Consider the following 12,004-nt stretch of genomic DNA (forward strand, 5'->3'; position numbering starts at 1 on the left):
TCAGCTCATAACGGCGTGAAACGGAGACAGAAGAGGCAGAAACGTTTGCCAAGCAGATTGAAATGTTCTGGATCAAATATTCTAAAAATGGAGTTGATGTTGTGGGATAGATGGCTGCAGGCGGCAGTGGGACTCGTTGCTTTGCCATAATTCAATACTGTTTAGACATCCACCCACTGAAAACAGGCTAGAGGTGACATACAGGCACACAACCACACCTAAGGGTAATTACAAATCTCCAGTCAGGCCGACATACCACAAGCTTTTGAGTATTAGAAGGAAACCATAATACCATAAAACCATAATATACTATTAGTTACATTTAGATTTTTTTAATTGTTACATGTTCAATTCCCATTAATATTGTGTAGATGTGGTTTTATTTTTTCTACATGATTGTGGATTATAGGATTTTTTATATAAGCCCCTGGGCTTTTGCCTCTTCCTATACTGTTATAATTATTTTTTTCTTAAAGGTGACCTCTTATGCTTCATTACATTATCTGCACAAAATCATTCTTAGATAATGAGATTTTAGCCTGCTCAATTCAGAATGAGCTGTTTTAGGGATTCTGTCACTTTAAATCCACGCCCCTACACTTGTGTTGCTAGGTGACGGGCGGAACTCAGCTGGGGTTGCTAGGTAACGGGCTGTGTCTTCTGATTTGTGACATTACTTTCTGAAGGTATTTAAAATGGCTCATATCCCAGACACCAAAAATCATTAAAGTATTGACAAAAACTATCTGGGTTGTTTTTAAAATGTTTGGACTGTTTTAGATCCAGGAGAAATCCAAATAGAAGTATAAAAACATGCAAAATGAGAATTTTACATAATACCTTAATATGTTTCATCTTTATTTTAATTGTGTACAATAAGCTAAGCTAAACATAAGATGTAGAAAAACTTCACTCAATAAAGGCTTTTTCTGGCTAAATATGAACAAAACAAATGCAAATTTAACGCTAGCGTGAGAAACGGCTTGTAGTCTTTTACCACCGCCAAGAGAAATCCTACAACCGATAAAATCTGACGCCACTCCACTTTTGTTTACTTTTCATGAAGAAGGAAGTTGCGTTCATGTTGTCTTTGTGTCGTTTTCTTCGGTGGGTCTTGGTGCAGCGCCACCACAGGTAAGGAGGGGAACAGGTTTGGTTCGCTTTCACACTGCAAGCTGAAAATGTAACAAATGTTGCAATTTTCCTCCCAAATGGAACCAAATCTACCAAACTATCAGGTGTGAAAACACCTTGAAACCTCTTTGGTTCATTGTCAGTTTTAAAGACTCATTTGTTTCCATGTTTTAACCATGTCAACATTTCTCTTCTGGAGGGTTTCCATGAATTAATACAAATTATTGTATTTATATGATTTTTGGTTCTTCTGGATTTCATCAAGCAGTTCTCTTTTTTCAAATCCTGATGAAGGAATAATGAAATCCAATTAAATTTGGGATTTAAGCTGATCAGTCCTGCTTGGCCTCACCTGGCCTCTGCGTCTCGTTGAAGTCATGTTTTGCGGTTATAGTATTAGCGTGTTGCATAACTGGGCGTTTTCTTGCCTCTTTCATCTCCTCTCAGCTGCTTAGCGCCCAGTAGAGCAGCGGATGATGGGAGCTCCAACACGGCCTGATCTAAAAACCCACTGGCGCTTCAGCGTGCCTCAGCTGGCTTATATAACCCAGCGTGGATATGCAAACTGCCTGGCTGCTGGGGGAGCGGAGCGCACACACCACACACAGACGGCTCATCAACGTTTGAGTGTTTAGCAGAATAAAGTCAGGATTTGATTTTTTTTTTCTGCTTGGCAACCGCATCATCAGAAACCCTCTCTCCTCCTCGCCACGCTTCGTGATGACATCAGCACGATTTTTGGGCCAGCGAGTTCCTCCGTGATGTCATTTCCGGCGGGTCTTCACCTGAAGTGACTTTTTTTGTTGTTGCGTAACTCAACCAATTTTTCAGCCAGTCTTTTTTTTCTCATTATGGAAACACCAGGTGGGCCAAACAATTTAAATATTGTGGGTTTGTATTTGATACTAATTTAACATTCAAATGTCCTGTTAAGAAAACAACAAAACCTCTTAAGTTTAATCTTGGAAGATGCTGTTTGCTTAACTTGGACTGTAAAAATATTCATGAACATTATGACTTTGTCTCATAAAACACGAAATACCAAGTATTAACTTGAAATAAGACAAAACTGACTTTTAAGTATTTTTTCCTGCAAAATATAGGAGCTTAATATTGCAGTAAAGTACCAGATTCTCCGGCAGATTTTTCACTAATGAAAACACATTTTTCCCATGTTCTAATGTGAAATTATCTGCCATCGTTGTCTTTAAGGACCACCAGATTTCATTTTCAGTGAAAAATACCAGAGAGCGCAAGACCGGATGAATCTTTTAAATAATTTTCTACTAGCTTAAGGTGCATTCACAGCAGCCGTGTTTAGTTTGCTTTAATCCAACTCATTTGTTTAGGAAGTCTGGTTCCTTTGGGAAGCTGTGTGTGTGAAATCAAATAAAAAAGCGAACTCTGATCCACCTACAAACTTCAGTCTCTGTTCAGTTAAAATGAACACTGGTGCTGTTCAAATGCATATGTGAACGTCAAGTGGACCACTCCAAAAGCTGGAAGCAGATTATAGCGCAAGGCATTCTGGGTAAATACAACCAAAACAAACGTGAGTGCAGCACTAGAGAGAGAAATCCTATAACCACCAAAATCTGATGCTACTCCATTTTTGTTTACATCTTGTAAAGATGGAAGCTGTGCTCAGTGTCTTCTTCAGAGGTTTTTTGTTGTTTCCTGCAGTGGTTTTTGTTGCAGCGCCACCACAGGTGAGAAAGTTTTTAAATTGGTTTGGTTGGTTTGACTCAGAGCAGTGAGAATGAGAAGCACAGCAGTTGAAAATGTTACAAATGTTGCAATTTTGATCCCAAACTGAATTGAGTCTGTCAGACTATTAGGTGTAAAAACACCCCTAAAATTAAATTAAATTATGGCTCCTAGAAAATCAAATTCTTATTTTTATTCTGTCTTTGTTTACTGAGCTGAACTTTTGTGCTTTATGGCTTTTTAGTCTTTAAATTTGTAACTTGATATGATCTTTTTAGACAAAAAAATTATTTTTATTTATTATTATTCTGTTTTTTTGGAAGAAGCTTGTTAATTTGTCTGTATTTATATTTATATTGACTACAGATGGCTAACTCTGGCATATTATGAGCACTGTCCCTTTTGAAATTCATAAACTACAACAACAAATTTGCATCGGCCTCCTGTGACCCCATCGTGCACCGAGCAAAGAAAAAAAAGGAGATCTTCAGAAGTGTAACGCTATGAATCACCACGACTGTAAGTGCAACGCAATAGCGGAGTGTGAGGGTGAAGAGATGCAGAGAAAGACGGCGATCAAGAGAGGCCTGACCTATATAAGAACGAGGCTGAAATATTTATGGATGTGAGTGTCCTAATTGGCAAGCCACTGGGAGGAGCGCGGCAAAGAGGTTAACGTACACTCAAAGAACACGGCGGATCATCCCCGCCCTGATGGACGCCTCATTACGACTCCCACCTCCCGCCGCCGCGGCTCCGGCTCAGTTAGAACCATTACCAGAACCGTTGTCATAACCCCTCTCCATCGCACAGACGGACTGGAACAAGCGCTCAGAGCGCTGAGTCAAACGCAGCCTAATTGGCCGGGTTTATCTCCAGCGCTGGCACGCACGGCGCTGCGCTGCGCTGCGCTGCGAGAGGCCGCCATGGCTGTCGCCCGCAGTGGGAGATGATCAGAGCGACGCTTTCTGATCACTGAGAGAAAGACCTGAGGGACTCCAACCGTCCCCATGTCTGCAGAGGGAGACTGAGGGCCGAGCTCATTCAAAATAACATAAAATGACGAGAATAAAGTCATAAAATTAAGAGAATAAAATCTGTTCAATATGAAGACAAGAGCTGGGGACTTACTATTTACATTTCAGTAACTGTTTTTAAGTACTTTACTTTTAGAAATATTTTTACTACGCTTTTTACTTGTACTTGAGTAATTTTATTATAAAGTATCTCCACTCTTACTTGAGTAAAATTTCTGGATCTTCTACCCACTAAATGAAAATAAACACGTTTTTAAAATTCACCACACAGACCTGCAGTTTCTGTTAAAGTTTCATCAGTTTTTTGTTGACAGAAACTGATTTGGAAACATTTTATTTTGCCTGATTTTGATATTTTTTTGTTATTTATATAAATTATTGTGATTTTGGTCTTTAAAATATCAAAATTTCCTCTGAACTTCATGTTTTGGTCCATCTGATGATGTCATTTTTAAATATTAAATGATTTGATCAGTTACTCAGTACGTCAGTAAACTTTTTACCAAATACTATTTTACTCTTATTTCTGTAATTTATTGGACGGTTATGTTTTACTTGCGTTCAGTCTTTGGTTTCTCTGTCCTCCTTTGATTATGACTTTATTGTTACAATAAACGCTCCGTCGTTTTAGGGCTTCACTAAGAAAATTAAAACCTTTAAATTACAAGAATAAAGTTTTAATAATAAAAAAGCTGTAATATTGCCAGAATATTGATGGGAGATTATTTCATGGGAGATAATCTGCTAATGGAACTTTTTCATCAATAATTACTGACTTAAAAGAAGCTTTGATAACTTAGTGAAAGTGAGTTTTGTCTTATTTCAAATGTAGTCAGATATTTTGAGTATAAACTACATTAAAACACTGGGTAAGATGTTGTGTTTTCAGTGTGTAGCTCTTCCTGAGCTGCTGTGATGTTTAGGATTTGTAATCAAATGACTCCGACAAGCATCTCTGTCTTGCTTGCACAAAGGGGATGGGAGCAGAAATCGATGTGCTGTGTTTACAGGCGCACAGCTGACGGTAACACTGCACGTTATGTTACACACAGCCGAGCAGAGGAACAGACGAGCCGCTTTTGGCTCGGCCCGGTCCGGCCGGCACCGCTGGCATCAGGCGCCGTCTGAGCAGAGGAGCAACATGGAGCAGGACGCAGACGGAGGAACGTCTGGTACTCACGTAAGAAGTACTCTGATGGATCCGCTTCGTAATCCGTTTCCTCGGGAAAGTGGTCTATCTGTTTACACATTCCTTTGAAGTTTCCTGCAGGGAAGAAACACAGAAAGTTGGAGGGAGTTAACCCACAGTTAGACAAAGAACGGGCAGAGGAAGGCTGCATGTAAATAAAAAATGGTTTTCATTAGGGGGATAAATTCATTTTACAGATTAATTACATTTTTGGTTTTTAGAATATTTAATTTTGGGGAATATCTGGATGTTTATCATTGACAAACTTCTTGGGTTTCCGTAGTTCAGAGTGATGTCAGCACTCCCAGGGCGGCCATCTTGTTTTACATGTTATGTTTATTCAGGTCAACTATACGACAAAATATAGGGGTTGAAGTATTTTATAGTTTAATTACCATAACAAAGTTAGAATTTTATAAGAACTCCAACACCAAAAATTAAAAATTAAATGAGGATTGTTGAGCATCTTGTGAAGTGATACAGAAGTTTTACAGATAATGCTAAATACTTTATACTTCACCTTTTAGCACATCTGCATCAAATTGTTATCAGTACCAGGATTTTTAAACTATCATGCAAACAACCGAGTCCATTTGGTCATAATCAAATCCTGCATCTAAGCTTTTTTCCCCTATTAAAACGTCTTTTTCAAGATATTTTTTTCTGCTAATATGTTCTCACAATAAAACAAAAAATTCTCAAGGAAGAAAAAGTTATGTGATCATTTTTATATATTAATGACATGAATGACATAGGCCTAAGAATATGTATTCATTTAGATTATGATATAGAGTGACACAGAATTATAATTTAAAGCCAGAATTCTGAGAAAAATCTGAATTCTGAGATTAAAATTAAAATTCTGAGAAAACAGAATTCTGACATTAAAGACAGAATTATAAGAAAAAGTCAAAATTCTGAGATTAGAATTTAATAAATTTTTTTTTGTTAGTTTATTTCTTTGTTGTCCCTAATCTTCTTCCATTGAAGTTTTCTGTAAAGCCAAACATCCCAGCCCTAATATTCAGCAGAAAAACATCCAAAGGAGGAATTAATTTGTATTTAATTTCCTGTTTGCCTCCATATTTGTTTCATTTAAACAGATTACCGTTGGTTCTGGCTGCTTCCTTCTGGCTTACAGGTGGGTTTAATCTGATCATTTAAGTGATATCAAGTAGCGTCCAGCCCGGATCGCGTCAAAGCAGCAAATATTAGAGGCTCCGTTTGAAGACCTGCAGCAGTTGGCGGCTTGTAAACAAGAGCGCAGCAGCTGCTGCGACCTGGAGCCGCTCCAGCTGCGGCGCAGCGGCAACCTCAGGCCCAACACCTCTCTGTCCAGAACCGCCCGCCCCGGTGTGTCCTCCTGCTCTGGGACACGAGGCGGTTTGACACTGATGAGGTCACTCCAGGTGGTGCTGGCAGGGGGAGGCCTCCGTAAGGCGGCCATAACGGCAACCTTGTTCTTCAATGGCGGCAAGCAGCAGGCAGACGCCGGGGCATTTGATTGGACCAGATTAGTGTTTCATAAACGTTTTCATCTCCTCTCCCACCGGTGTCCCGCTAATTAGGGGAGCAGGTGTTGGTTGCTATGGCGCCAGGTGTTGCAGGGCAGGTTTTGGCAGCGGGGTGTGATGGACACGGCGGGGTGAGCTTTTTACCTTGTGAACGATCAAGAGGTGGGTAGAGTCGCTAAAAGTTGTACTAAAGCACAACTTTAACATATTTTTACTCAACTACTGAGGAACTGACCAAAACATTAATCATTAATATTTAAACATTACTGCCAACAGAACCAACAGAACAAGATTTGGTTTTATTGGGACATTTTTGACATTTTTCTCCTTCTATAACTCTGTTATTATAGCTAACTTTTTGTTAGTATCTTTCCTCATGAAAACATTTCTGATGTTCTGGTTCTTATGCTAAAGCTAAATATGGCTGAAAAACTTCTCACAATATCTGAATGTTTTTACATTTATTTTGAATATGTAAACAATACCTGGGCTTCCTATTTGTTGCATAATATCATAGATCTCACAATAACAAATTGAAATTAAGGACGCACAATAACTATAACAAATAAATATAAGAATTTAATATCAGTCGATATCAATAATCATCTATCGATAATTTTGTTGTTTGGTTTAAATATCTGAAGTACTGCCATCCTGGTGGGATGAGTTTAATGTTTCAGCTACAGTTTTCACTGCACACTAATGAAACCTGAAACTTCTGCTGCGCACGCTAACATGTTGTTGCTAGGTAACCAAAGAGTGAGTGAGTTGCTAGGTAACCAAAGAGTGAGCAGGAGTGTTGATTCCACCAACTTTTTTCAGCTGGCAGTGAGAAATTGAACAGCTAAAGTTTTTCCTCTGCCTACATAATATTGAATATCCTATCATTTATCCATTGATATTGATCACGTATCTGTTATTGATTTATTGTCCAGTCTTAAATCTACCTCACAAATTATCACCAGATTTGTGACTGACCACTGAATTATGCAACCTTGTTTTTCTCCAACTTCCAAACAAGCGTGGGAGCCTCTGGACTAATATTCCCACTAATCCCACTTAGTCCCAATCCATCGTTCTGTAACACTTATTTTTTTCCTGCTGACTCAGCGTTGGCACATAATAAAAAAAACATCGATTTCGTTCCACAGATTTTGTAGCAATTAGAACAAGCATGTGGGTTAAAAAAGAGGAGAATTTCACGGAGTATGGTAGGGAGAGATAATAGCAGGAAGAGCAGGTAACAGAAAGGCTTTGAAGGACAGGGAGCAGGAAGACGGGCAGGAGGTGGAATACATCAGTTTTAAGTGGTACAGTAACTGCTGAGCCGTGAAAAAGCCCTCCAGAGTTTAACAGAGCTGCACACTTTTTGAACTCGATGCTCCGATCAAAGTTCCTTCAGACTGGAGATTAGAGTCGGGTTCTCTGTAATCAGCTGGAAGGTGAACGCTGAATCTTACTGAAAATAAAAGGCACATAATCCACTAGCGCTTTGTTCACACACCGCTGAAGGTGTCAACCCGCCGCCTACCTGAAATAACAATACGTCCGTCTGAAGCGGGGTTGCCAGATCTGAATAAAACCCACCAACTCCAAAAGAAATCAACCCAAATCTCAGCCTCTAATGAAACTCTTCCAGGAACTCTGTAGCTGTCCACCATCTTGGTAGGTATCCAAAACCACTTGTCATAACACTTGCTATGACAACAATAAACAAGCCAACAAGTTTAGAGCTAGCTCCCGCCTCGTTCTCATGTAATTCATAAACAATATAAAAACATTATAACTCCATTATAATTTTTAAGTCCTCTGACTTCCTTTGTGCTGGTTGCTTTGTGCTCTGCTTTCCTACCAAGATGGCGGTTCAGTGGCGTGGATCACGGTTAAAACTTATGAGAACTATGAATAAGATAACACATTTTCTGCCACTTAATGACAACTATTTCCAAATCATTTTCCTCTGAACTCTTTCTAAAAACTCATCAAATGTTGCAAACAGCAGCCCAAATTTGAAGAACTCGTCCAAAGTTGTTTTTTCCAGCCTGATGTGTTTGAAAACAGCAGCAAAGTGCACACTTCTGCCTCCTCTCTGAGCGTTTCAGGAAGATGACTTGTGTTTACATACGGCTGCGTTACTCCGTCCCAGTGGAGCTGTCTGGGCTAACCAGCAGCAGCAGAGGCGCCATGTGTGTCCTAATAACGTTATGAAGTGGGTGCAGGATTTGGTTTGCAGCTGGCCGACCCGTCAGCAGCTGTTGGGAGGGGAAGGACTTCAATTAACGTGTTGAGAAGATTTATATGACAGGCATTGCTGTAAATGTACTGCGTCTTGTAATGCATGTCAACACAGCAGGTTGCTAACATTAAACCAACATCATGAATGTCAGCGCAGGGATGCAACAACCTTACTAGGTATTTTTGAATAGTGACAATATCTTTGTCACCAAGATAGTTAGTGTAAATATCTTAGTACGCTTGAAGTCTGAGTCAGAATGCATTTATTGTTATTGTACAGAAGCACAACAACATTTCGTTTCAGTAGAGCCAATCCAAGAAGACGGGGTTCCTGCGACGCTCACTTACAAGTAACTTTTCATCAGATATAGGAGATTATTGGGTAACATTTTGTTTGATGGGATCTGCATAAGACTGACATGACCTGTTATAAACATAACACCTGTTATAAACATGAAGGAGTGTTTGTGACTGTTGTCAGGAAGTGCAAATCGTTAAATAATGACACTTTTAATGCAAAGTCTCATTAAAAGTGTCATTATTTACCAAATTACACTTCATAAACATTCATAGAAAACTCCTTCATGTTCATACCAGGTGTTATGTTTATGACAGGTCATGTCAGTCTTATAAAGTCAAATAAAATGTTACAGTCAATAATTCCTTAATATTGATGAAAAAGTCCTAGTCTCACTTATAACATGAGAAAAATGTCTTGCTGTAAATTAAATAATCTGCTAATCAATACTAAGGAATTATTGACTTAAAACAAGCTGCTATATCTTGATGAAAAGTTACTTATGTTTGTTTTGTCTTATTTCAAGTGTACTCATAAGTCAGAAACCTGTGTTTTCTTATGTGACTTTTTAACCAGACGAGTGTTACAAATAGCTTTCTATACTGTGAGGCTTGTGAATGTTCGTATCCATGTCATTTTTTCCCCAAGCAGGTGATTATAAATGAGTTTGCAGGCAGATCTTCTTGGTGCTGCTCCCACAGACCGATGCGCCTCCATGTCGCTATAAGGAGCTACATGCTAGCCCCCTGCCTCCCCTCCTGTCCTCCGCAGCCATAAAGCACTTCACTGCCACCAGCCTGCAGAGACTGAGGGCCACTCAAGAGTGGAGTGCAGCAAAGAGAGAGGAGGCTTGTTGTGGCAAGGAGACAGAGGGCGTGTGTGTTGAAGATTTATAGTCGCACAACACAGCAAGGCTCTGGACCGAGTCCTGAGGGACCGGGGTTTATCCGGTCAGCTCGTTTTCAGGCACAAACACAAACCGTGTGGATTGACTGTTCATGGTGCCGTGACGTAGCCTTGATGCTCTTTATTCATGCTGCTGAGAGGAAGGAAGTTTCCCCCAGGCTGCGTTCAGGTGGAGGTGCAGAGTTCTGGTCCAGCTCCAGCTCAGATGAACACAACTGGTACTGCAGACACGGATTCTGGCTTCCAGTTATTAAACAGCAGCAAGACCATCAATGCGTCTCCTGCAGCCCTACTGGGGAAAAGAAAAGTGGTCTGGAATGTTGCTCTTAAGTTTCTGTCACTTTTGAGGCAGAAACGTATATTAGGGCTGCACCGATTTCCTTTATTTTGGGAGATATAAAACGGATCTACTGATTTCCTCTTCTGCCACAAAAGTCTGGAAATCAACCACTCTCCCCTATTTACTGCAACTTTCATGCAATATTTAGCGACATTTCAGACAAACAAAATCTGCTTTGTGTTATGCTTGCCTACCAAGATGGCGGTTCAGTTGTGCAGAAAACTTCGTCCACAACGGTGGCAAAAAGTTACGATTAATGTCATCGCAAATATTTCTAAATTACCACCACAAAATCTGTGATATGATTATCACAAAATCACAAAAACAATCATGAAATTTTGCTTTACGAGGTGAAAACATTATTTAATTGTAAGAATTACTTACTGAATGCAGACACAGCTATTTATTAATATTTAAACACTTTGTTTGGGTTTTATCAATACATTCAGAATCTTCCTTTAAGATACAAGGTCTTCATTTTGCCCAAAATGAAAATGAGTTTGACACCTTAAAGTGTCTTCTTTAAAATAATAATAAAAAATCATAATTAATCTGAAAGGAATTATGCAGCATTTTATTTGAACTCAGCTCTGAAGTTGAATTGGAAAGTTAAGAGATTCTCATTAACCAACATAAATGCTTCACATCATCAGGAGATAACCTGAGTAAGTCCAAAAAAGGAAGTTTTCAAATGATGATTTAATTCAAAGCGATCCAAATCAAGTCGGCCCTCTGGGAAAAGTAATTGACCTTCTTGTCAAATCATGAATGAACTGATTGAACTACAGTTGTTAGAAAGTTGAGCTCAATTTCCCAGGCATGATTATCACCTGACCTGGAGATGTAATAACGAATGACAGCTGAAAGCTCTCAAAATGCAAATCATTTTCTGAAAAAATGTAAAATAAAAAAAACAGAGAAGAAAGTGGCCGACATCTCTCAGTCTGAAAAGGATTATGAAGACGTTTCTAAGACCAAGGAGAGAAAACATGCAGCAAGAGAGATTATTACATAAAAATCACCCAACCAGGAAATCATAAACCAACCCAGAAAAACCCAGAAAGTCCTGTGAGATTTAACAGCAGGAAACTGAAACTGGGCAAAGATGAAATCTATGAGAACGAAAAGCTAAAACCTCCAAAATATTCTTTTCACTGACAAAACAAAACTGGATCATTTCTGGAAGGTGTGTGTGTGATCGCCTAAAACTAACACAGCGATTCAGAAACAGGAAGTGGACTATACCGCTGGGCATTCTGGGTAAATACAACCAAATACTACGGCAAAAATGGTTTGTGATTTTTAAGAAAAGACAGAAGAGAAATCCTACAAAATCTGATAAAATCAGGGTTGCGCTTGGTGTCTCCTTCAGAGGTTTTCTTGTGTTTTCCTTCAGTAGTTCTTAGTGCAGCGCCCCCACAGGCGAGGAAGGGAACAGGTTTTCCAATTAGTTTGGATGTTTTGACGGTTCGGTGCACCGATTACAGTTTTCTGGTCGATCTTTAAGAAGTCAGATTTTGGCCGATACCAATGTTTTCTTTCTGGAATGTCACTAAGTATAGTTAATTACAAATGTGTAAGTAGCTACATTTGTGTGGTTGATTTGTAGACATTTCTTGAGGTCGATAAGATCAGGGGATAAGA

General features: G+C 39.3%; 1 protein-coding gene across 1 annotated transcript in view; it reads right to left on the reverse strand.

Moving 5' to 3' along the window:
• Positions 1-3,685: 3,685 nt before the first annotated feature.
• The window catches only part of LOC106925704 (calcium voltage-gated channel auxiliary subunit gamma 2a), a 38,651-nt gene continuing 30,332 nt past the window's right edge, over positions 3,686-12,004 (reverse strand). Inside the window, exons 2-3 of the mRNA XM_088007899.1 lie at positions 5,059-5,142; positions 3,686-3,855 (exon numbers count right to left, since the gene is read on the reverse strand). Of these exons, the coding sequence (XP_087864025.1) occupies positions 3,686-3,855; positions 5,059-5,142 (254 nt within the window). The remainder of the gene's footprint in view (positions 3,856-5,058; positions 5,143-12,004) is intronic.

This window comes from Poecilia mexicana, unplaced genomic scaffold, assembly GCF_051168715.1.
Source record: "Poecilia mexicana isolate PSO_F unplaced genomic scaffold, ASM5116871v1 scaffold_8, whole genome shotgun sequence".
Taxonomy (NCBI): domain Eukaryota; kingdom Metazoa; phylum Chordata; class Actinopteri; order Cyprinodontiformes; family Poeciliidae; genus Poecilia; species Poecilia mexicana.